General features: G+C 37.4%; 1 protein-coding gene and 1 long non-coding RNA gene across 3 annotated transcripts in view; one reads left to right on the top strand and one right to left on the bottom strand.

Annotated features, from left to right (window-relative positions):
• parp9 (poly(ADP-ribose) polymerase family member 9) overlaps positions 1–26,018 on the top strand; it is a 43,468-nt gene extending 17,450 nt beyond the window's left edge. For both annotated transcript variants that reach the window (XM_039757297.1, XM_039757296.1), the window contains exons 3-10: positions 982–1,834; positions 1,928–2,146; positions 5,459–5,677; positions 7,058–7,115; positions 7,601–8,137; positions 15,879–16,018; positions 21,280–21,436; positions 24,829–26,018. In XM_039757297.1, coding sequence (XP_039613231.1) covers positions 1,013–1,834; positions 1,928–2,146; positions 5,459–5,677; positions 7,058–7,115; positions 7,601–8,137; positions 15,879–16,018; positions 21,280–21,436; positions 24,829–25,115 — 2,439 coding nt within the window. In that variant the 5' untranslated portion in view covers positions 982–1,012 and the 3' untranslated portion in view covers positions 25,116–26,018. The remainder of the gene's footprint in view (positions 1–981; positions 1,835–1,927; positions 2,147–5,458; positions 5,678–7,057; positions 7,116–7,600; positions 8,138–15,878; positions 16,019–21,279; positions 21,437–24,828) is intronic.
• LOC120531678 lies at positions 11,327–12,775 on the bottom strand. The gene is made up of 3 exons (XR_005634136.1): positions 12,684–12,775; positions 12,425–12,564; positions 11,327–11,481 (listed from the first exon to the last, which is right to left on the bottom strand). It is a non-coding gene; the product is annotated as an uncharacterized LOC120531678 (long non-coding RNA).
• Positions 26,019–27,261: the final 1,243 nt, after the last annotated feature.

Here is a 27,261-nt window from a genome sequence, read left to right as displayed (position 1 = left end):
CTGAGTGCAAAACCTGTCTCCTGCCTGTCTGTGTCCAGGTTGGCTTTCATAATGTCTAATCCTTTGTAGTTTCAGTATACTACAAGTCATGGCAGGAGTTGACAGTGTATTTAACAATAAGCAGGATTAACTGTGGCATTAAGAGCAGAAATCGCAGGCTTTTAAACAATAGCACATGCCCATTGATTGTGAGACTGTGATTCAACTGGTAATGTTGCTAGTTGTGTAGGGTGCCGATCATGTGGCAAATCTTTAAAATTCTGGTACTCTCTTCCTTCAGAAAATGTAGCAGAAGCAGTTTAAAGGAGAACAGTCAAGTTTTCTATATTTTAATATAGCACAGTTTTGCACTGGAAGAGGAGCGCAAATCCCAAGAATCCATGCAGTCAGGGGACTAGATTGCCATGTATGGCATAGATCATGCCGCCGCATTGATTCTTGGGATTTGAGTTTTTCCCCAAGCTCATTACTACACTGGTGATGTCGCCATTCCATTTTCTTCTGGTGAGCGTATATGCTAAAGGCTGAATCATTTCACACTACTAATATTTTAATATCTCCTATATGAGAGTACTCCTTTAAACAAAATGATAGAAAACTGTGACTGTCACCCTTTAAAGGAAAATAAAGTGCTAGTTATAACAGTAATGTTGAATATAAGTTGAAGGATATTATGTTCATTAATTATTGTTTTGTAGACAGACTATGGTGGGAGTACTGTGAGTTTAATTCTGTTTTTTTTCTAGAAAAAACGTAAATAAAAACACCAAAAAATCTGTGTAAAGAAACACTGACAATCAAAGACCCAACAATTCTACATTTGATTTGAGCAGAGCATATTAAGTTAAATGAGGCAGAAATTCTAACCATGTTAAAATGTCTACTAATAATTTTATTTAAAGAATTTAACAAATTAGGTGAGACTTCAAATTCAGTTTTCTTGTTATAACTGAAAATGTCCTTTTTTTTCTTTTTTGTGAGTTTGAAAGGCAGTTCACATTTTCTTCAAAGGATGTTTCCTGCAGGAGAAGAAAGCTTCCAGTTGCAAATACCGAAGGATGTAGCAGCATTGTTATCAGAAAATGAGAATCTGTGTCAGATTTTCCAACAAAAATTTGGCTGCCAAACTTTTGTTTACAGTGGAGACACAAGAAACAACCGAAATGCAGCTGAAGTGAGGTATTTGAAGAGACTTAACAATGGCATCACAATCTCAGTTTGGAAAGATGATCTGACAACCCATCGGGTGGATGCTGTTGTCAATGCTGCAAATGAAAAATTACAGCATGTTGGGGGGCTTGCTTATGCTTTGGCAGTTGCTGGAGGAAGTATCATAGAAAAAGAGAGCAAAGAAATTATATCTAAGCAGCAAAAAGTTGACCCTGGTGATGCAGTTGTTACATCTGCTGGCAGTCTTCCTTGTAAAAAAGTTATTCATGCAGTGGGTCCAATTTATACATCATACCAAGGAAATGACGCTGAAAAAGCTTGTCTAATACTTAAAAAAGCAGTCGAATCTATATTGAATCTCTGTGTAAAAGAAGGCCTTAAATCAGTTGCCATACCAGCTTTGAGCTCAGGTATATTCCAGTTTCCTCTTCCTCTGTGTGCTAAGATCATTGTAGAAAGCATAAAAAAGTGGATGAGTTTCAAACATTCAAGGGACCTTTTAACTGAGATTCATTTAGTTAATAATGATGATCCAACTGTCACAGAAATGCAGAAATGGTGCAGACAAATTTTTGGCCCTAACGACAAAGGAGAAGTGATGATAGACAAGCATCTTGGAAATGTTACTCTAGTCATAAGAAAGGGGTGTATTGAAAAGGAACAGGTACGATTTTCTGTATTTTACACATTTGCTTTTTTAAATAATAAAGGCAGATGAAATGAATGTCTCAATTTTCTCTATTTTTTTTTTTTGTAGGCAGATGTTATAGTGAATACCATATCCAGTGATCGTGATCTGAAACAAGGAGAAATATCAAGAGCCATTCTCATGGAAGCTGGAGGACAGCTTCAAAAGGATATATACCGTGCACATAAAATAAGTAAAGATATTTTAAGGACAGATGCTTTTAACATGAATTGTAAAGCAGTGTACCATGTTATTTGCACATCGTGGATTGGAAAAAAATCTGAAGAGGTAAAGTATCCAAACTAATATGGAGAAAGCTTCAATGGCCACTGTCTAGTCAGGGAAAATGGGCCCAAAACAAGATTTTCTTTGAATGGATTCTTTTTAGACGAGTTTTGTTTAGAAACAGCTCAGGGGCGCAGACATGGCCAGCTAGAGCACAATTCCATATATGTGATGTATTGAAATGTCTAAAAAACTCTATTCTGTGTATAATCAATAATATGTGCTGTTTCGTACAAATTTTCTTATGAGGCAGATATTACTGTCCAAGAAGCATGATCTCCAGTTTTTCATGGAGTTTCAAAATTCAGTAATTACAGATGACTTGTTAGCTCTTAAAAATTAATACGGTTAATTTTGCTTTAGTGGCTAAATCTTTATTATGGCAATTTTCCATGATTGTCACAGTTCATAAATGTAGGGAAACAAAATAATTATTACGTTAACAGTGTAGGTTGCTCAGAAAGCATTTTACAAATATAGTTTAACAGTGTTGATATTTGGATAATGTAACACTTCATGGATTTTTAGTGAAGGGAGTAAACTGACTGACAAAGTGAGGTCTGATGTCAATAATTTGGTCCAAATTTGATATTTTCCTCTAGATGGAACTCAGGCTGATTATGATATAGAGTGATAAAATGTTCCATCACCTGGTTATTTTATACCATAATTTTTTTAAATGGCTTCATAACACCACTTTTTAAACAATAGCCCTAGCTTATATTATTAACATTTTCATTTTTTTCTATATCATGTATTGTTTATAATAATGACTATTTGTCTACTTACCAACCATCTTATCTAGTTCAGGGTCATAAGGTGTTAGCACCAGCCTTGTGCCATTGTGCCCTGCCTTGTTCACAGGCACCCACACTCAATAATACTGAAGCAATTTACAGTTGCAAATGAAACTAGTGTTTGCATCTTTGGTATGTGGAAGGAATCCAGGCTGCCCAGAGAAAGGAGAAGAAAAAAAAAACACAGAGATAGGAGAAAATGGATGCTTCACACTGGCGTTGCCCAAGCCAGGTTTTGAATGCAGGACTCTGGACCTGTATGGTAATAGTGCTTGCCACCTTTCCATTTACCACAGTGTAGAAAAGCACAAATCACTCCTGGAGGAAGGACCAGCTTTGGCATTTTAGCTTCCCTAGATGAAACTGTAAATGGTACCATCCCATGCCCTTTGCTTTGAATGGGATAATTTCTGCCAGATCTTTACATAAAAACCTGGAGGCCAGGGCCTAATTTATAAAACTTCTCATAGATTAGAGCATGAAAATATATGCACACCAAAAAAAAAAACGGGAAAATGCGTAGTCCAAAAAAAAAGTCAGATTTATAAAAGCTTGTGTACACAAATTTCTATGTAATTTATTGTTTGTAAATCACAGTCCCCTTGTAAGTATATGTGCATGTGAACATGCTTGAATGCCACACTGAAACATCCATATATAGAGCATGCTAATTGACCTCATATATAAGGCAGTCTCATTACTGCAGAACTTTATTGGCCAGTAGAGCAGCCTTCCTCCTGACGAGTCGATACCCTGCCACCTTCATTCGAGAGTACCTGGCTGTGCTCTGCAACTGAGAGCACAAAATCATATGCGACATTGTAGTGCCCCTCCTCTATGCTTTTGGGGTCTGGGAATAGTGTAGCCATTATCGCCTAGCTCATGTAATTTTGTGATTACTGTTACAATGAATAGTACAGATCATATGAAAAACTGAGGGTTCAGACAGTTACCTTGCCAGTAAGCCATTCTTCACCATGTACAGTACCATGACTTCGGCCAAAACTACTTTGCCTCAAAATAAATGAATCAGCTGGCTGATACAGGCCACTAGAGACATGATGTTTGCCAGACACATCATGACATCATAGTTGACTTGTCCATTAAAAGATTTTCACTGCTCATTGTTAACAAAATTAGCTTTATTCTTGCTAGGTGCCCTTATTGCAATATGACTACAGTGAATGGCTCAGGTTATGTTAGGAGAGCTAGACACCACTGCAAATTGCCTTTTTATGTTTGCAAAAACATGTTCAGTTTTATGTATGTGCACCCACACCATACAAAACCTGCATGTAGTGCTTTTCTGGTCGGTTAATGACTTCCAGCACGGCAGGCACAATGGAGTGAAGCTTAGCTGTGATATTCCTGACCTGTCTGCCAGTTCCCTGATAAGTGACAACAGATAGTCGAGGGAAACTAATAGATAAAAGAACTTCAGTGGAAATACATGGTATTGGTCCACTTCTATAGGAACTAAGATAAAGTCTGTAAATGTCCTTCATCATCTTTGAGGTGTAATGTATTTGTCACATTAACGCACATTATAATAACAGCTTTGTAATGTGTATTTATTATATATGTGAGTCGTCATTTATCAGGTTTGGCAGAATTTCCTTACTTGATCGTGTCCCAGTTTCTCAGAAATGTCCTGTACACATGAGTCAGAGTTGCTGTAAATATACAGGTTCTCCTGTTTTCTTTTATACAGTAAATCTCAATGTTTGCATGGGAAGTTGCTTACACACATTTCAGGCCTCTTTTTATGTGTATGCAAGATTTATAAATGAAGCCTTTAGGTGGGGAGAATGAAATATGCAGGGTTTGGATGAAAAACAGTGAATTTACAATTTGAGAATTACAGGGGGATGTTTAATTTCTCATAGCAATGTCTAAAACGTATTTAAATCTGTGAAACTAACATAATCGTAATGTATATTAGAAAATGCAGATAGCCGCATTATTATATTGGCTTATAAATTTCAAAACAGTAATACAAAGAACATTTATACAATACTAAAATGTTTGTTTTAAATATGGATGTGATGTGTGATACTGATATGCTTTGGTACAGCTTCACTACTGATCCACTGTTCTAGAAGCACAACAGTTATACTTGGTTTTGTAAGAGAAAAAAAAGCAAGAAATTTATATATTGGGCATGTTGGTAAATCGGGGAGAATACTTGGAGAACATTATATGAAAAGCTATTTTTATATAAGGCAGTGAGTATTTATAACTGTGTTTACCAGTGACACCTCAGTGTTTTCTAATTGCTCACTTGATAATAACATTTGTAAATTATGAAAGTAATTAACAGTCACCTCAAGTTTAGGCATTACATGCAATATCTGTATTCAAGGACCATAAAATAATAACTCTTTCACTTTTGTAATACATGCAAGAAATGCCTTTCAGTATACACTTGTGTGTCAGTGTTAGTGAAGAATGGCTTGTAGTTCTTTACAAACACAATTGTAATGCATAACTAATAAAGATTTTTTTTTTCTTTACTCAGGCTTTAGCTAATGTTGTAAAGACTTGTCTACAAGCAGCAAGTGATGAGAAGATGAAATCCATCTCATTCCCAGCAATCGGAAGTGGCCTTCTACATTTTCCTAAAGAAATTGTTGCAAGAGTAATAATCGACCAAATTTACACTTTTGCTAACACGTATAAAGGGACAAATCTCACTGTGAACTTTGTACTTTATCCAGGAGACAGAGAAATATTTGAGGTAATATACTTTTGTTTTGGGTGTAAATTCTAAATATGTTGAGTAAATGGCTGGATGTGTAGTGCTCTGTATAGAATAGCATAATTACTACAGCTAATAAAATGAAAATGCTTTAATTTTATCAGGTCTGCATGTGTTACTTTTTGGTTTGTGTTCTTTGATTAATGTAGAGGTTCCCATAATTTTTTTTTGATAACAGAAACAGATGTCTGAAAACTATAAGATGGGGGTCCTCATAAAAAGTACAGAATGGCACGTTGTCTTAGAAAAGTTGCATAAATACATAAAGTTGACAAGTGAGTGTAGACCCATCAGTCCATCAAGCTTGGCTGTTAGGCTAATAGCTAAGCTGTCCTAATATCTCCTCCAGATAGTTCAAGTTTGTGAAGCCTTCTGTTTCAGCTACATGTCACAGTAGTGTGTTGCAGATGCTCACAACTCTTTGTGTAAAGAAGTTCCTTCTGGCTTCATTCCTAATTGCACTTCACCTAATATCCAGTCGTGTCCTCAGGTATGTAATTCACAAGTTGGAAGAATTCTGCTTGATCTACTTTATCAGTGCCTTTGAGGATTTTAAAAACCTGAATTAGGTTCCCATGCAGCCTCCTTTGCTTGAGACTAAGCAGGTTTGATTCTCTGACTCTTTTAAAGTATAACAAGTCCTGGGATGCACTTAGTTGCTCTCCTCTGCACAGCTTCAATTGTTACTGTGTCTGTCTTATAGTGTGGTAACCAGAGGTGAGGTCTCACTAGTGTGTTATATAGTCTGAGCAAAATGTTCCTTGATGCTGTATTTAAGTACCATGACAATTTCCCTTCTGTGGTCAAAATAAAATCAAACATTTATCTTCTCATTTTATCACTTTACATTAGATATATGATAGGTTGATATGTTGAATTTCAGTAGTTTCTTTTAATTAGAGATCATCCTACACAAAACTATTGAGTTATTGTAAGTTTATAGGGTCACTACAGGGTCACTGTTGTCATGTGTGCAGAGTACAGTGAAATTCTCACTTTTATGTTCTAAACAACATCCATCACGTTACCAAGAGGTTGACCAAGCACCAAAGAAACTAATTAGTTTGTATTTATTGTGTATAGAGCGTACCTTTTAGAGCAATGTCATTGAGTGCCTGAGAAAGGAATTGGCTGTGTTAACAGTTCAGGATGAATCAATTAAACTAACAAAGTTGAGTGCAATTGTGACCAGTTATCAGGCTGCTTGAAAAGTAAGGTGTAGGGTGCATTGTTTTTCTAAGCTTTTTTGAGTATGTCACTCAACATCTTTTCTAAAAACTGCAGTCCTGTAACAAAAATTCTCTGTGATGTGGTCCATCTTCTGTTTTTGGTTTGACAACTTGTGTACATGTTTTACAGGTTGTTGAATGGATTTTTAAAAAAAAAGATGAATGGCAGCATCAGTCCCACATCTATGGTAAGCAGTCACTGTTGAGCACTGAAACGTTATTTGTGATGGAAGTGAGAATGTATTTAAAGTATTTCTCTGCTGGAAAGTTATCTTGATATAGTTTGGGGTTCATTTGAGAATGTTGTATTCCTTCAAAAGAACTGGAGTAAAATTTAGAAAATCGTTTGTTGTTGTAAATAAATAATTAGCTGTTAGGTGTAATGTATACTGTGGGATTTAGATTTAAATCAGCTGAAACTTTTATAATAATCCGTATACCTAAAAACCAAATATATTGTGAGTACATGGTATGATAGCTTTCTTTGTTTATTTTGAATAAAACATTTAAAGGTTCTATTACTTATTTATGCCGTAGCAAATGTATGATTACCTTTAATTTTGAAACTGTTGATCTTGCCTAAAAATACACATTTTATTATATTCTGTATAATACAGCCTACTGTATAAACTTACAAAATATTATAGTATTTTGATTTTTTCCCCTTTTGTAGAAAACTACAATCATTTGCCATCAGTGCCATTTATTGCATTTCAAGGAAAAACAAAGGAAGCGATTATGGAAGCGAAAAATTGGTTTGAAAAGATGTTAATGATTCAAGAGAAGTGCATTATTCAAGATAAGCACATTTATTACTTTGGAGACGAGGATCATCGTGACCTTTCAGTCATTCAGAATTTTTACAGTGTATCCCTTAAAGAAGTTTTAAGAAATGGGAAAGCAACTTTAGAAATTACAGGACAGCAATCTGCATTATTTGCAGCAGCTCTAGCAACAGAGTCAATTTGCTGTCGTGTGCACAAATTATATGCAGAGGAAGCAGAAGAGCACCTACAGGGGGCGTTGGTTCAGTGGCATTGCACTGACTGTCCAGCTGTAGCAGATAATAGTTGCAGTTTAGAAAAAGCTTATTTATCGGGAAATACTTCTGAGAAAATCGAAGCAAATGGGCATACATTCAATATTTCATTTTCAGCAATGACAGCGGAAGAATCTGAAAGTGGAAGGAAGTATGAAATTGAAAGACAGGGTAAGTACAAGTTTAATGAGGTTGGCATCAATTGTTCAAGACCCCCATTGTTCTTTTAGTTAATCCGGCCATTTTCTAACCCAGTTGTCCAGTTCAGGGTTACATGTTATGAAATGAAGGAGGTGGAGGGTCATAAACAAACAAAAAAATCCCACAATTACTGAAAACCAATTAAAATGTGAATATAATTATTAAGATTATTAGCAGTGACAAATATGAGGTGGATAAATGCACATAGCAACAAGTGTATGCAGTTAGCAACTAGTCTTTCCTTCTTGGATTGTCTCTGTAGAGAAAAGGGCAGGAATTTAATTTTGAACATTTCATCATTTTTGTTGTTTGATATACTGTGTGCACAATTATTAGGCAAGTGAGTATTTTGACCATATCATCATTTTTAATGCGTATATTCCAACTCCAAGCTGTATTAACTTGAATGCTTATTGGATTTAAGCACGTCAGGTGATGTGTATTTGTGTAATGAGGGAGGGTGTGGCCTAAGGAGATCAACACCCTATATCAAGGTGTGCAGAATTATTAGGCAGCTAGTTTTCCTCAGGCAAAATGGGCCAAAAAAGAGATTTAACTGACTCTGAAAAGTCAAAAATTGTAAAAAGTCTTTCAGAGGGATGCAGCACTTTTGGAATTGCTAAGATATTGGTGTGTGATCACAGAACCATCAAACATTTTGTTGCAAATAGTCAACAGGGTCGCAAGAAACGTGTTGAGAACAAAAGACGCAAATTAGCTGCCAAAGATTTGAGAAGAATCAAACGTGAAGCTACCAGGAACCCATTATCCTCCAGTACTTTCATATTCCAGAGCTGCAACCTACCTGGAGTGCCCAGAAGTACAAGGTGTTCAGTGCTCAAAGACATGGCCAAGGTAAGGAGGGCTGAAACCCAACCACCACTGAACAAGAAACATAAGTTGAAACGTCAAAACTGGGCCAAGAAATATCTGAAGACAGATTTTTTTCAAAGGTTTTATGGACCGATGAGATGAGAGTGACTCTTGATGGACCAGATGGATGGACCTGTGGATCAGTAATGGGCACAGAGCTCCACTCCAACGTGGAGGTGGGGTACTGGTATGAGCTGGTATTTTTAAAGATGAGCTAGTTGGACCTTTTGCATTGAAGATGAACTCAAAATCAACTCCCAAACCTACTGCTAGTTTTTCGAAGACACTTTCTTCAAACAGTGATACAGGAAAAAGACCATGATTTTTATGCAGGCCAATGCTCCATCACTTGCATCGAAGTTCTCCACTGCGTGGCCAGCCAGTAAAGGCCTTAAAGATGAAGGAATAATGACATGGCCCCCCTTCCTCATCTGACCTAAACCCTATCGAGAACTTGTGGGCACTTCTTAAACGCTAGATTTACGGGGGAGAAAAACAATACACCTCTCTGAAGAGTGTCTGGGAGGCTGTAGTCACTGCTCCACAAAAAGCTGATCGTCAACAGATCAAGAAACTGACAGACTCCATGAATGGAAAGGCTTATGACTGTTATTGGAAAGAAGGGTGGCTATATTGGTCATTGATTGATTGATTTATTTTTTTTGAAATGTCAGAGATGTTTATTTGTAAATTTTGAGGTGTTTGTTTATTATTCTCACTATAAAAGATGAAAATAAACAAGTGAGATGGGAAAATTTTCATTTTTCCTTTAGTTGCATAATAAATCTGCACACTAATAGTTGCCTAATAATTGTACGCACATATGTATTCCCCTGATGATGTTCACACTCACATTTCCGTTGTGAAACATTCAGGTTTCAGGTTTATTAACATTTTGGATTGACTGATAGCACTGTGTTTGTTCCATATTAAAATTAATCCTCAAAAATACAACTTGCTTAATAATTCTGCACTCCCTGTATACATAGGGAGTGTTAAAAAAACAGTTAATTTGTCTAAAAACTTTGGGGAAAATAAATACAAGCAAATAAAGTATATTTTCAGAAAGCTAGCTTCCACTAACTCTCAAATAGAGGTATGTATGCTGGAGAGAAGTGATAAGTGAACCCAGATTTTTTTTGGTAATAGTAGAGCTAAAAAAAACCACTGTGTATCTTTGTGATGAGTCTCTGGTGTGGCATGGTGGTATAATGGTTAATTCTGATGCCTTTATGGGATTTGAACTCCATCTTTGTCACTTTCAGCATGTTTTCCTAGTGATATGATTTGTTCTGTGGATACTTGTGTTTTCTACCCAAATACATGTGTGTGCGAGAGTGAGTGTAATGTAAATGAAGAATAGATGGAACCAGAGAAAGGAAAACAAAGAAGAATGTGATGTAATGATGTTAAATAGAGATGTCACAAGAACCAATACTTCAGTACGAATTTAATACCACAATTTCGAAAACGTAACTGTAGGCCTACTAGCTTTTTTACTGTATTAGTGAAAAACAGTAATGCACTTGTGTATAACTGCAAGGACACAATTACTATGTAAGGCACAGTAATAAGTAAGAAAAACATGAGTAAAAGCTACATAAGAAAATGGCTCACAGTGGTGATGATACAGCACTATATTAATACTTGTCAAAAAGAAAAATGACAGAGGTCCTGTCTGTAAATACTTTTGTGTCCAAGACTGGAGAATTTTAGCATATGATTTTAGGAATTTTGATTATTATTTAAAAGAAAAAGCCAAAGTGCACACACACAAACACAAACGTAGGATTTCATTATTTCCACTTTAATGCCATTATGGAGTTAGTTCAGAAATAGATTTGTGTGTGCTGTAACTACCAGGGGAGCACCCTGAGCCCCAAATTTCAGACAAAATAATGCCCAAAATGACACTGGAATAAAATAAGATCTTTATTCACCCAAAGCACCCTTACAATGACCACCCTTTCAAAGATCAGACACAATACCAATAAATCAAACAAATTCTTCCTCCTTCTGTCCTCCAGTTGAGGGTGTTTAAGCCAGACCCAGGAATACCTCCGGTGCCACAGGGTCTCCACTTGGAAACACTTCTAGGTTGTATGGAAAGTAGGGAGGGCTCTCCAACAGCACCCTCTGCTGGTACCCAGGGATTCTGACAAAGTTGCACTTCCGGACTCCAAGTCCCAAGCACCTCTGCAGGTGTCCTAACTGGACCACCACAAGAGCACCACTGCCATCTGCCGTATGGGAAATGGAACTGCTCCCAACTTCAGGATTCCGCTAGTCCAACCATCATATTATTCCAGCTGGGCATAAGGTTGTTTCTTCATCCAGCCAGTCAACCCATCTGTCCCTCCAATCTGGCTCCCTATCTACGTAAGAAATCATCCCCCTTCCCAGCCAGGATGTTTGTTTTCCTTCTTGGACATCTGCAGTATCTTGAGAGAGACATGATGTGACCAATCAGATGCGAGCTGTAACCGTTTAACTTCTAGTTTTACAAATTTGTAAGCGGGGAGATGAAATGATGGAGAGATGAATCACATTTTAATACATTGCCCTACATAATTCCAATAAAGGAATGTGAGACTTCACATTTATTCTCTGATTGCACATCTGTAGATCGCTGTCCATTCATTTTCTAACCAGTTTATACAGTTTAGGTTTGCAAGAGAAACCTGGCACCCACCTGCATTTATGCATATAGTACTGTGTCATGTGGGTGAATACTGCACGCCTGCAACGCAAGTAAAAATTGAAGCATGCTTTAAACAAAGTGGCTATTTAGCTGTTTATGCTAGCAATAAAATGAGCTGCTCCATTTTCTAATACCAAAATAAAATTTATTTAGTACTGCAGAGCAAAAAAGCACTGGAATTGCATTAGTTAGCATAATGGGTAAAATGGCATACTTCATTGCTAAATATGAATATGCAAAAACAAAATTTGTGACGTTCATTCGTTTCTTTAAGCCAGTCTAATGTTCATTAGTTTAACTCCTAAAATGTGACGAATGTATTAGAACATTAGAGCAATCTAGACGAGAACAGGCCATTCAGCCCAACAAAGCTCGCCAGTCCTATCCACTTATTTCTTCTAAAAAAACATCAAGTCCAGTTCTGAAAGTCCATAAAGTCTTACTGTCTACCACGCTACTTGGTAACTTATTCCAAGTTTCTCTGGTTCTTTGTGTAAGGAAGAACTTTGTAATGTTTGTGTGAAATTTACCCTTAACAAGTTTCCAACTGTGTCCCTGTGTTTTAATGAACTAATTTTAAAGTAACAGTCTTGATCCACTGTACTAACTCCCTTCATAACACTGGCCAACAAGCATTTTGCTAATGGGATTCTTTTATCTGTACTTGAACAAATTTCACTTACCGACTTCAAATCTGAAAGCTGTTTTCGTCTAGCATGTCCCATTTTTTAGGTATGATGTTCCAGGTCTTGGACAACTAGGGTGACTGGGCAATAAAGGTGGACAACCATTTTGATAAATAGCGGTGATTCCTCTAGGGATGCTATTGAGATAAAACAAATTCGTCACACGTTACTAACAGCTGTAAGTTGTTTACCTTGTCATTGTTAATTTTATTTAAAAATTAATTTTTAATTAGCGAAAAAAATTGTTACTGATTACCAAGTCTTGTATGACTCTAAAGCATGATGACAACTCCAGCCATGACACTGCAGTAGGTAGTCTTAGTTACTGTTAGGGAAAGCACATGTCATATAATTGAAAGGTATTCTGGTAATCGTAATGCAGTCCACCAGTTACATTCTCGGTCCAGTTTATATTCAATATCACTATTTTAAAGCTGCTTTTAGTATTCGTATTTATATTTAAATTCTATTACATAATAAAATGCAATATTATTCACTTGATTAATGGAGGTACTTTTAATATAAAGCTGCTGAATTTAGCTGTTGATTGTTCTTTTTGCTGTGTTATTGAAATGAAATGTCCCTGTTATTGGTATTGAATACAAACATTCTGGTATTGTGACATCCATAAAATAAACAAAGGTCAGCACAGAACAAATAATGGTCAAAAATGAAGGAGGAAATAAGGGAAAGTTGAAAGCCATGGTCTTCAGCCATCAGATCGAAGAAGGCACATAAGAAGAAGAAGAAGAGTGAAATTGTAACCCGTGATAGACTAGTGCCCAGTCCAAGGGTGGTTTGTGCCGTTGTATTATAAAAGACTTTAGCCTCTGTCACCACATAAGTGAATTAAGCAAGTTTGAAAATGGATATAGGAATGGAAAATGTATTGGATAAGAATTTGTTAAACATGCATATAATCTTGACATAAATCTATACTCATAAATATTTCAAGCTCAAACTGAATATTTTTGGCAGTTTTTTTGGTTTTATTTGATGTTTAGTCTCTTATCCCATTGCAGTTCATTCTAGCTCTCTTGGTAAGACATGCTGTATAGTAAATGTACTAAATGCTAATGAACAAAGCGAATATCTGATCCAAGTGACTGCAAGCTGTTATTTTGGAGAAATAGCTTTTAGCTTTAGAATTACCAGATAGATAGATAGATAGATAGATAGATACTTTATTAATCCCAAGGGGAAATTCACATAATCCAGCAGCAGTATACTGATATAAAAAACAATATTAAATTAAATAGTAATAAAAATGCATGTAAAAGCAGACAATAACTTTGAGTAATGTTAGCATTTACTCCCCCGGGTGGAATTGAAGAGTTGCATAGTGTGGGGGAGGAACGATCTCCTCAGTCTGTCAGTGGAGCAAGACAGTAACAGAAGTCTGTTACTGAAGCTACTCCTCTGCCTGGAAATGACACTGTTCAGTGGATTCTTCATGATTGACAGGAGTTTGCTTAATGCCCGTCGCTCTTCCAGAGATGTTAAACTGTCCAACTTTACTCCTACAATAGAGCCTGCCTTCTTAACAAGTTTGTCCAGGCGTGAGGTGTCTTTCATCTTTATGCTGCCTCCCCAGCACACCACCGCGTAGAAGAGGGCACTCGCCACAACCGTCTGGTAGAACATCTGCAGCATCTTATTGCAGATGTTGAAGGACGCCAACCTTCTAAGAAAGTATAGGTGGCTCTGACCTTTCTTACACAGAGCATCAGTATTGGCAGTCCAGTCCAATTTGTCATCTAGCTGCACTCCCAGATATTTATAGGTCTGCACCCTCTGCACACAGTCACCTCTGATGATCACAGGGTCCATGAGGGGCCTGGGCCTCCTAAAATCCACCACCAGCTCCTTGGTCTTGCTGGTGTTCAGGTGTAAGTGGTTTGAGTCGCACCATTTAACAAAGTCCTTGATTAGCTTCCTGTACTCTTCCTCCTGCCCACTCCTGATGCAGCCCACAATAGCAGTGTCATCAGCGAACATTTGCACGTGGCAGGACTCCGAGTCATATTGGAAGTCTGATGTATATAGATTGAACAGGACAAGAGAAAGTACAGTCCCCTGCGGCGCTCCTGTGTTGCTGACACAATGTCAGACCTGCAGTTCCCAACACGCACATATTGAGGTCTGTCTGTAAGATAGTCCACGATCCATGCCACCAGGTGTGAATCTACTCCCATCTCAGTCATCTTGTCTCTAAGGACCAGAGGTTGGATGGTGTTGAAGGTACTAGAGAAGTCCAAAAACATAATTCTTACAGCACCACTGCCTCTGTCCAAGTGGGAGAGGGATCGGTGTAGCATATAGATGATGGCATCCTCCGCTCCCACCTTCTCCTGGTATGCGAACTGCAGAGGGTCGAGGGCGTGGCAGACCTGTGGCCTCAGGTGGTGAAGCAGCAGCCGCTCCATGGTCTTCATCAGATGTGACGTCAGAGCAACAGGCCGGAAGTCATTCAGCTCACTAGGACGTGATACCTTTGGGACTGGGTTGATACAAGATGTTTTCCAAAGCCTTGGGACTCTCCCCTGTTCCAGGCTCAGGTTGAAGATGCGCTGTAGAGGACTCCCCAGTTCCGACGCACAGGCCTTAAGCAATCGTGGCGATACACCATCTGGACCCGCTGCTTTGCTGGCACGAAGTCTTTCAGCTCTCTGCTCACATGGGCTGCTGTAATTGTGGGTGGGGATGTCTCACCTATGCTGGTATCAGCAGAAGGATGGTTGGAGGATGCAGTACTCCGAGGAGAGAGTGGGTTACTGTGATCAAACCTATTAAAGAAGTTGTTCATTTGGTTTGCTCTCTCCACGTCTGTCTCGATGGCGGCACCCCGCTTCGAGCTGCAGCCAGTGATAATCTTCATCCCATCCCACACTTCCTTCATGCTGTTATTCTGCAACTTCTGCTCCAGCTTTCTCCTGTACTGCTCTTTCGCCACCCTGAGCTGGACTCGGAGTTCCTTCTGCACGCGCTTGAGCTCATGCTGATCACACCTTTAAAAGCCCTTTTCTTCTGGTTCAAAAGGCCCTTGATGTCACTTGTAATCCATGGCTTGTTGTTAGCATAGCAGCGTACTGTTCTTACTGGAACTACAATGTCCATACAGAAGTTGATGTAATCAGTTGTGCAGTCAACAGCCTCTTCAATGTTCTCACTATGTGACCCCAGCAGGATATCCCAGTCTGTTGTTCCAAAGCAGTCTCTCAGATATATCCAGATACCAGACATATCCTTTAGTTTTAACTTTTATGTTAAACTGGAATGACCTTTAGTCAAACATGCATAGATATTTTTTCTAAAGGTATTTTATTATTTTGTATTGTGTATGGATATGTATTTTATTTCATTATATCATGTACAACATATTTTTAAAAAATATGAATGGATTCAGGAGGATTGAGATTTATTAACATTTTTTCTATTTTATTGCAATTAGCTTTGCTTGACCAAGATTTGAAGAAGATGAGGAAGATCTTAAATAATGAACCTTATAAAATGATACAAGTAGATGAAATCACTGCAGATTTTAAAGAACGAATGCAAACGTTTAAGAGGGCAAATCTAAAAGTTCTCAAGGTACAGGTCTATTTTGATAGTAGGATGTTTTATTTTAATTGTCAATATTATAAGAATATACAGGTTTATTTGACCATTCTGCTTTATAAAATAACACATTTCTAATCTAAAACAATAATGAAACAGAGGTACCAGTGATATGAGCTGTCATACTTCTTTAATCCCATTCTTCTTTTTCTTGTTGTTCTCCATCTACATACCAACTGTAGCATTATAAACTGACAAAACAAATGAACAGAGAGAATTAAAATATAATGACAACATAATATATGGATAGCGTAACAAGGGGTGATGGCAAAATGAGAGCAAATTGAAATCTGCATTAAAAGATTAAGTTTGGTATTTTTCAAGTTAAAGTTGTTTCTTCACAAACCCGCTACAGTATATATTCATTTACCATGTGAAAGTGTGTTCTAAAGTATTTGCTATAAATTAATTTTTGAATAAAAAAACACAATGTTATTAGACTCTGCATTTGTTAAAGAAGATACTGTGTTTGATAGCTCGGCACTTAGTCTTCCTATGCGGTTTCCTCCAGACAAACCAAATCAGTGAACTTTTCGTGCCACTTGGCTGATTTGTTTTGATTTATATCTGTATTTATATGAGAACTAACAGAAGTAAATGAAAAATATATTCTAAACATGTGAAAAGTAGCACCAGGAATGCTGTATGTGCTAAAACGATTATTTCCAGACCCCTTTTCAGACACATGACAGAAACACACAATGTGCAGATCAATACTGGACAACTGTCTTGGCCAATACCATCCATTGTAAAGGCAAGATATTTTTTATATTTATGGAAAGTGCTTATTTTTTAGAACATGTTGCAAATGGGTATATACCACGTTTGTGAAGCAATAATTTTGGATTGAAAAATACTGTACTGAACTTCTCTGAAGATATTTGTTGATTTTGCTGCTTGACATTTTGCTCTGTTCATGTTTCATTTCTGTCCGGAAGCTAATTTTAATCATTTTAACTTGCTTGCATGTAGGGTTTGATGTTTATATAATATAAAGAAGTTCAATACATGACTTATTTCTTTGCTGCTCTTGGTTATTATGGAGACCATGCAGCTGGAGTTAAGAATATAGATGGGCTAAGAAAGTGAAACAATCTGATACAGTACTTAAAGAAAGTTTTCTCCATACAGTATACTTATACATTATTTGTATTCTGATCACTCTCAATCCTGTATTCGATAAAGCTGTGCTGGCTAGCACTCGGGTAGTTAACATTTTTCTAGTAAAGCAATATGATGATCAACTCATATAGCCAAAAGTTAAATTAAAAACGGTGACAAAACATACATACAGTGGTGTGAAAAACTATTTGCCCCCTTCCTGATTTCTTATTCTTTTGCATGTTTGTCACACACAATGTTTCTGACCATCAAACACATTTAACCATTAGTCAAATATAACACAAGTAAACACAAAGTGCAGTTTTAAAATGATGGTTTTTATTATTTAGGGAGGAAAAAAAATCCAAACCTACATGGCCCTGTGTGAAAAAGTAATTGCCCCCTGAACCTAATAACTGGTTGGGCCACCCTTAGCAGCAATAACTGCAATCAAGCGTTTGCGATAACTTGCAATGAGTCTTTTACAGTGCTCTGGAAGAATTTTGGTCCACTCATCTTTGCAGAATTGTTGTAATTCAGCTTTATTTGAGGGTTTTCTAGCATGAACCACCTTTTTAAGGTCATGCCATAGCATCTCAATTGGATTCAGGTCAGGACTTTGACTAGGCCACTCCAAAGTCTTCATTTTGTTTTTCTTCAGCCATTGAGAGGTGGATTTGCTGGTGTGTTTTGGGTCATTGTCCTGTTGCAGCACCCAAGATCGCTTCAGCTTGAGTTGACGAACAGATGGCCAGACATTCTCCTTCAGGATTTTTTGGTAGACAGTAGAATTCATGGTTCCTTCTATCACAGCAAGCCTTCCAGGTCCTGAAGCAGCAAAACAACCCCAGACCATCACACTACCACCACCATATTTTACTGTTGGTATGATGTTCTTTTTCTGAAATGCTGTGTTCCTTTTACGCCAGATGTAACGGGACATTTGCCTTCCAAAAGTTCAACTTTTGTCTCATCAGTCCACAAGGTATTTTCCCAAAAGTCTTGGCAATCATTGAGATGTTTCTTAGCAAAATTGAGACAAGCCCTAATGTTCTTTTTGCTTAACAGTGGTTTGCGTCTTGGAAATCTGCCATGCAGGCCGTTTTTGCCCAGTCTCTTTCTTATGGTGGAGTCGTGAACACTGACCTTAATTGAGGCAAGTGAGGCCTGCAGTTCTTTAGACGTTGTCCTGGGGTCTTTTGTGACCTCTCGGATGAGTCGCCTCTGCGCTCTTGGGGTAATTTTGGTCGGCCGGCCACTCCTGGGAAGGTTCACCACTGTTCCATGTTTTTGCCATTTGTGGATAATGGCTCTCACTGTGGTTCGCTGGAGTCCCAAAGCTTTAGAAATGGCTTTATAACCTTTACCAGACTGATAGATCTCAATGACTTCTGTTCTCATTTGTCCCTGAATTTCTTTGAATCTTGGCATGATGTCTAGCTTTTGAGGTTCTTTGGTCTACTTCTCTGTGTCAGGCAGCTCCTATTTAAGTGATTTCTTGATTGAAACAGGTGTGGCAGTAATCAGGCCTGGGGGTGGCTATGGAAATTGAACTCAGGTGTGATACACCACAGTTAGGTTATTTTTAACAAGGGGCAATTACTTTTTCACACAGGGCCATGTAGGTTTGGATTTTTTTTCTCCCTAAATAATAAAAAACATCATTTAAAAACTGCATTTTGTGTTTACTTGTGTTATATTTGACTAATGGTTAAATGTGTTTGATGATCAGAAACATTTTGTGTGACAAACATGCAAAAGAATAAGAAATCAGGAAGGGGGCAAATAGTTTTTCACACCACTGTACCTTCATAAGCCTTCACCAAAAATGAAAACCACTTGCCAATCTGCTTGATAAGACTGCTCTTCTGTAATAACCAACATAATAAATATGTAATTATTCTTATTTACACAAGTAGGAAACACATGTTCACAATTTATTTGCACAAAACACTTAAGTTTTAACCTGTTGTAATAGGGGAGGCAACTTTAGCCAAATTTTTCCAAAGTATTATCTTGGGGACGGTAAGGGGAGGATGAATAAGGTCTAACGCACAGTACAGACAAACGGACTAACTGGAAACAAAACTTTTTGGTCTGCATTTTAGAACTTTGTCTACAAGTATCTGGTAGAGTGGCTCATGCCTACCCACCTGCATTTACCTTTCATTTTTTCCCTTTTGTCTCTGGTTTTTGACCCCCTTCCCCCTACATGTCCCAATTGTTTTGGTAACAGCAAGAACAGAGTTGAAGTCTCGTAGGCATTTCCCGTTGTTCCTGCACCCATGAGCCTTGAGTAGTACTTAAAGAGGACTGTTGTTCCAACACAGTTTCTGTGGTACACGTTTTTTTTTTTTTTCCCCCCTCTCTTGAGAAGCAGAAGATCTATTGTTTCATTTTTATTTCTCTTTTACTTCCACCTGATGACCTGGAGGTCTTTTGATCACTTTTGACCATTTTCTAGCCCTCCGTCCATATTCTCCCCCTAAAGCAATATCAAGCCGACTTGCCTGTGGTTCTGTAGAGATGCACAGATTTTCCACCTAGTTGTGCCACTCTTTAGTTTCCTTATGTTTGATCACCCCTCTGTTTCACTTCTGAGGCACCAAGTCAGATGAGCTCAGTTTTCTGACACTGACCTATACATGGGACATTTTATTTTGCCAATATGGTACTTAAACTCTGAAGGTGTCATATGGGACTTATTTTATTTAAGTAATTAAAGCACTTTACATAGACAGTGGGAAGGCACTTGAACCACTGCTAATGTGTAGCATCCACTTGGATGATGGGATGGTAGCCAGTATTGTGCCAGTATACTTACCAGACATTAGCGACTAGGTGGTGAAAGGGTGAGAGAGATAACCAATTAAAGATGGGCAATGATTAGTGGGCCTTAATAAACAAGGTGGGAAATTTAGCCAGGACATCAGTATACTCTTTTTGAAAGATGCCTTTGCATATTTATTGAGCGCAGAAAGTTAGAACCTCAGTTTTACATCTCATCTGAAGGGTGGCACCAGTTTTACAACACCATGTCCTCATCACTGCACTGTGGCATTGGGACCTACACACAGACCACTGGGTAAGCACTCCCTGCTGACCTCACTAACATCTCTTCCAGCAGCAGCCCTACATTATCTCCCATCCAAGTACTGGCCAGGCCCAAACAGGCTTAGCTTCAGGTGATTTACCTGTTCTGTAGTATAAGTAGTACCACATGTCATCCTGGTGGTTTTAGAACTGAGTTGATGCTGAAATATTTAAAAACAGATGCTGCGTATCCATTAACTTCCATAATGCACATTTTAAAATTGCAAAACAAAAGAACAGTAATGGAAACACATGATTTTGAAAAAAATTCACAAAAAACTTTACATGCCCATCTGAGGTGCTTTTTCAGGTGATTCAACAAAGCAGTAATTTGCAAAACTGAAATGGGAAAACTATTATGACATGACATAAATTTTCAAATACCTGTGCAAACGTGATGTGGTGAATACAACAGCATCATGAGCACTACCGGGTGACCCAACACAAATGTCCCCGATCATTAATCTGTCGGCCTCAAAAACAGAAGAGAAGTTTGTTTGTTTCACATCTAGCATTTTCTTGTACAATAACTATACCAGGAAAGTGTTTATGTAGCGCCAGCTTTGTCAGGCAGCATATTATAACCTATCAGAAAACGGAACCAGCATTGGATATTTTGAAAATATGAAACTGTGCTAAAAAGTCGCTCCGCGTTCAGCTAATCCGACATTCTCTGGTCACGAGTTTGACAATCCATCCTACTAGAAATGATGTAGTTTGTTACTGGTGTAAGATTTTGTGTCAAACTCTGATCACACATCCATCTTTTAGGATTGACACATTTTTTTTAATCTCGATGTTAATGCTTAACCATCATTCTGTTCCATCATCCCCTTCTTATTCCCTGGCTTTGATTAACCCTTCTCCATTTTCTTGTATCAATCCTGCTTTTTCTTTTTCGTGCATTACCTAAAAAGTAATATAACCAAAACATGTTTAAATATTTCTTTTAATAATTATTTAACTATTTGTTTATTTTCCAAATTCATGCTGACACTAACAGAGAACCTTTTGTTTCTTGTTTTGCTTTTCTTGAATAGATTGAAAAAATTGAAAATCCTCTTTTGAAAATTCATTTTGATTTGAAGAAAGAAAATATGGATGGGAAAGAAAAAACTTTATACCAGCGTGTACCAGCGAAGTTCTGCCGTCTGGTGTGCAGGGCTGGATTCCAGAGAGTGTACTCCCAGCCAGATGGTAAGAGGACAGGGCAGTGACAAAGAACGCTTGATTCACAGGGCTGCTACCGGGATGGTACGTCTGGTGTTTTACAGGCTATCTGGTGTCCCATTGTTAAAATATTGACTTGGATATTTCTGAGTAACATTTACATGGTCTTATTGTGTCCATGCTACAGGATTAATTAAGGTGACGGTTAAAGGTAAGGTTTTTAAGACGGTGTTAAGACTATGTATGGAGCTGAGACCTGAGCATTAAAGGGCGCGCAGGAGAAGTTAGATGTAGCAGGAACGAGAATGTTGAGATGGATGTGTGGAGTTACGAAAAAGGACAGCATAAGAAATGAGACAGTCGGAGGTACAACAAAAGTGGGTGAGATATCTAAGAAAGTACTGGAAAGTAGGGTATTGAGGAGAAACCATGCATATGTGAGAAAAAGAGTGATGGAAGAGGAAGTACAGGAGAAGAGAAAGCAAGGAAGGCTGAAGTGGAAGAAGTAAAAGAAGATTTAAAGTTAAATGGTTTATTGTGGGGAGGTGTAGGACCCTGCTGTGCGGAGAAGTATTGATGTGGCACATTGACTCCACATAAAAGGGGAAAAGATGAAGTGCAGGAATAAGAAAAAGTCATGCATCTGTATTCATTTTATCTCCACACTTAGATCAGCACATGTTGGTCTTCCATCCAGTACTGGCATGTGACCTGCCCTCCTGATTGTTTTTTTTTTTTAACCCTTTATTGCTAGTAATTTGATTACAATTTTGATTAAGGTTGCTTACAATTTAAATAGTTTTTATTCAGTACCCTAAAACATACCTGGTATTTCTATCATCACAGTGAGGAAAAGAACCATGAACTGCTGAAGCTGCTAGAATTCTATTTCCTGGTAGTGACTGTCACAAAAAACTCAGAGTTTGTTTGTGGAGCATCTTTTGATGTAAAGCAAGTGCCATCTATGACCAAATTCACTTAAAAAATACGCACACATGTGTGAATTTGTAGGAAAAAGTGACCCAGAGACCATTCCAGTCCTGTACAGTGGATTACCTTCAGCACAACTGTTTGAAGAAACCAAGTGTGAAAAAAAATAAGGAGTAGATGAGCACTGTTTGCATAGTGAATGCATCGACAGACTTCTGCTAACATCCCCGTTAGCTGTACTTAATGACTGAAGTAATTCTAGATAATTGGTCATTTCAATTGTTCTGTTTTGCACTTTATATGAAGAATTATGTACTGTGAGTACTGCTGGGTTTGGTGATGTGTGAGACATAGCTTTGTTTCACCTTTCACTCAAATTTTAGTAGAAATACATGAAATAAGTGTTTACAGTTTACTGTCGGTAGTTACTTGTTTTTGTTGTAACACAACAAAACTCTGAACAATCCTGCAACTCCGCATAACCCCCAGCTGCCTCACACAGGACCTCTTTACTTTGCAACAAATGTCCCTCTCCTTTTATTGATCTCTAACCAAAACAAGTTTTACCAAGAAAAATTCTTTTGTCTCTACTATACTTGAATAGATAATACAATGTAATGAGAGCTGGGTCTTTATAAATGGAGAACTTCTAATCTTCTCCAGTCTATGAAACCTTTTGATTTTTACAAAGAAAATGTCAAATACACACTGAGAGGAATTTCTAACACCACAGATTAGCAACAGGAGCAGAATTAAATAAGCTCTTCCATTAACAACAAAAACTGGCCTTTTATTAAGAAAACTTTATTCCAACAAAAGCCCACAGCTATTTTAGCCTTCTAGGCCCGGGGCGAGACAGCACAGCCTTAGATAAATTTTAGAATGGTGCTTCGAGTTCATATGTTAATATAGGCGCAGTGTTTTGAGGCCTATCATTAAGCAGGTAGGCTTCTCTTATTTACAAGGAATAAGCAACCCTGTTGTTTAAGTTGAAAAACTGCATTTACTTTACCCCTTGCATGGCTACAAATTAATTAAATTAGTGCTACAGAGTCCCAAGTTTCTCAAAACGCTTATGAAAGAAATTACAAGAGGTTTCAGAACTGCATTTCTTTGTTTCAGTTAAACACTCCAGTTCACTTTTATTAGACGAGTGTGCTAATGACTGTACAGATCATTTTTGATTATTTGTATATTATATTTTGTATTAATAGTGTACATTAATGTGACTAAATAGTAATTTAACACATGGTAGTCCTCACCTACAGGTTTCCCTTCCAGCCACCTTTTTAATTAGTAGCCACTTGCTCCTGCTAATGGAACAGATATATCGTACATATCATTGTATAAAGTGTACCATTAACATCAGGCATTGGCATTTTATATAATTGTTTGCAGCATGCCACTGCAGCCCTGCAGGAGCCGAGTTTAAGGCCTGTGTATCGGAGCTTGGCAGTGCACTGACTTGGGCACATCAGGTACTTCTGCTGTTGTTCATTTTCCTTTTTTCTGAGAACATAAGCCAAATTTTTTTTGAACCAGAACATCAGTTTAAAACTTGTTTTTTAACCAGCAGTTGGTTAACAGAAAAAAGTGAGCAATTTAGTTTTTGTAATCTTAAAAAGCAAGTTGACCAAAATCAAGATAACAGTGTTGGCTCCAATTGTGCCAGTCATGGGCTACTAATTAAGAAAGTGGCTTGAATGAAAACCAGCAGCCATTCCAGCCCTCAAGGAACCGAGATGGAGATCGCTGCCTTAAAGTCATTGGTCTAATGATATTTCTCTACCTAAATTAAGGTAAAAAAAATAATTATCACGTTAATATTAATAAAAAGAAGTATTTTTATTCCTTGCCTATTATCGAGAAAGTTTTTTAAATTTTGTAACTTTTCCATGTGGATAATGCACTCCTATTCAGGAGACACAAAGAAATAACCTGTACTTGTGATTTTTTTATATATATATTATTATGTAAGTAGGTTTCATTAGGGGTGGCACAGTGGTAGTGCTGCTGCCTCGCAGTTAGGAGACTCGGGTTCGCTTCCCAGGTTCTCCCTGTGTCGGCATGGGTTTCCTCCCACAGTCCAAAGACATGCAGGTTAGGTGCATTGGTGATTCTAAATTGTCCCTAGTGTGTGATTGGTATGTGTGTGCGTGTGTGCGCCCTGCCGTGGGCTGCCTTGTGCCCTGTGTTGGCTGGAATTGGCTCCAGCAGACCCCTGTGACCCTGTAGTTCGGATATAGCAGATTGGATAATGGATGGATCGATGGAGGTTTCATTAGTTGCTGTTTATTTTTTGACAAATGTAGCATTAATTTTATTATTTCCCTTATTAAAAAAACCAAAAACATAAGAAATAAGAGCAATTTCAACAGTTAATGATGCAAATCTTTTATTTGAAAGCTTTGTAACAGGACAGCTCATTAAATGTTGTAAGATGCCGTGAGATCTCATGAACTGTGCGTGTGCCTTTGTGTGTTTTTCAGATCTAACATGTGGACATGGTATATACTTCAGTGAAAATCTGATGAAAGTGGTTGACAGTCAGAGTAAATACTGTGAAGATGATCTCTTCATATATATATTTGAAGCAAGAGTTGCAACTGGAAAATCCACTCATGGCTCATCAGGACTGACTACACCCCCTGCCATGAGCTCTGAGCCGCTCCCATTGTATGACAGCGTAACACACGGTGCATCAACACACGTCATCTTTAACAGCGTTCAGGCGTACCCGCATTACTTAATCACATGTTCAGGCAGACAATTCTAGAAACTGAGTAGTACAGATTATTATTCATTCTGTCTGAATCTGTTATCGTTATGATTTAGGTTTAACTGTCTTTTCTTGGTTATCACATTTTTATTGATTTCAAAAACAAATAGTAAGGCAATAACAAAAAATGTGAAGGTTTATGTTTATAGGTTGGAAGGGTTTTAAGTTTATTAGGTAGAACTATTAATAGAAATTGTTTTGTTTTTTTAATCAACCATATAATCCCAGTGGCTTTTGAAGTCCTCGTTTACAGACCTGGTCCAAAATTAAAGTCACGGAGGAAGTGATGGAAGAGTTAAAAATTATAAAGGACCAAGACTGTTGAGTTCTGTACCATGGGAGTTCTCACAGGAAACCGCCTCTGAGCCATGTCACTGTACTTGATGCCCCCCAGTTACTGCTAAACTGGAGCAGGCAGGGAGGGGTGTTTGAGACTCTCCACATCAACGTGGGCCATTTTTACTTAGCAAAGTATAACACCTTTCAGGGTTCAGCGTTAACTTTTGGGATTTTCCTTATCTATTTCCCTACTGACATAGCGGTTTATCTATAAAATTTGGAATTGGTATTTACCATTTGTTAAACACATGTATCTTTTAATTAAAACAATTATCTGTTTTTGATTATATACTGGTAAATAAAAGAGAGTCTTATTTATGTTTTAAATTTCCTTGGTAGTAATTGTGATTTTAAAATGTTAGGGCTTCATGCATATTGGAAATTACTTTCTATGCTATAGTCTCACACCAAATACAAAATCTATACTCGTACTTGTTTAGACAGTTTAAAGCTTTGGTGTATTCACAGAATACTTTTTTGTCTGCACTTTGTGTATTTTTTTGTGTGCAGATGATGTATTTCATTGTGTCCTTTATTAAACCTGCAGGATATTTCAAAGTAGTAATGGCATTTCTTGTTAATTAAATTTCAACTGAAGCACTATTAACAATTTAAAAAAAAAAATCTGTATTTTAAACACAATGTATGTAATAAGAATTACACCTTTTATTGGCAAACTAAAAAGATTTGCGTGGTAACTCAGGCAGGTTGTAATTATATGATTATATCCTCCCTGAATAATCTTTTTAGTTTGCCAGTAAAAGAGGTCATTTAGCTTAACTTCTTATTACATCCATAATGGCTAACAGTACAACGCCTTAGTACTACAAGCACAATGTATAAAATCTCAATATATATTTGCATTAATACAGAAAGAGTGTGGATGTTTGAAAAAAGTGATTGTGACCTAATTTCAACATGACTGTATACAGTACATAATGACACAATTGTTTTTTTGCCTTAATCATAAATCTAATTACAAGAAATCTATTGTATGGATGTATCATTAATATCAAGTTTATTCTATGCCAAACTAAATATATACAGTTCATTTTTTAAGAACTTTAATCATACAAGAAATAAATAAGTATGTAAATAAACAGACAAACAATGGTAAAAATTCAAATATTAAAATGTACAGGTCAGCTCATAAGTTCTATAAAATGATTTACAAATAATTACATTTAAAAATAATAAACACACACTTCATCTTTTTCTGAGCTAACCTTGCTTGACAATCCAACTACTGCTAATAACTTGGGAGTCTCCATTGCATCCGCTGTTAACCAAAGCCATTTTATAAAGCCCCTCTCCAGTTCTGGCAGTGCTGTGCCCCATTATGGACCACCTGTGCATGCTACATGAAGAGTCCTGACAATGTAGGCCCATAATTGATTAAAGTGAATCCACAAACCCATTACTGATGAGGTATGGGGATGCTCACTTTCACATTTTACCTGTACATTAAACCAGTGTCTTCTTCAAAACTGTAACTTCTTATGCTGTCACATTTTGGGGCATATTCAAGTAAAAAGCATAAAATGTAAAACAAAAAAACATATCAAAGACCTAAAACATGTCTGAGCACCCACAGGTTTGTTTTTATGCAGTTGTTTGAGATACATTGCAAAGCAAACTCCTGAATTTCACCAGACCATTATTGTACAATGTACTGTACATTAGGTGAAAGCAAAAGAACACTAGTTATAAGCAAAACAAGATTTAAGAGGGGACATGACTGAAGTGTTTAAAATTGCACTGATCTACAAAACAGTTTGGTTTGCTACGGGGAACTTCAGACCAG

This window comes from Polypterus senegalus, chromosome 6 (assembly GCF_016835505.1).
Source record: "Polypterus senegalus isolate Bchr_013 chromosome 6, ASM1683550v1, whole genome shotgun sequence".
NCBI classification, from domain to species: domain Eukaryota; kingdom Metazoa; phylum Chordata; class Cladistia; order Polypteriformes; family Polypteridae; genus Polypterus; species Polypterus senegalus.
The sequence above is the reverse complement of the archived record's forward strand: the minus strand, read 5'-3'. Positions and strand labels throughout refer to the sequence as shown.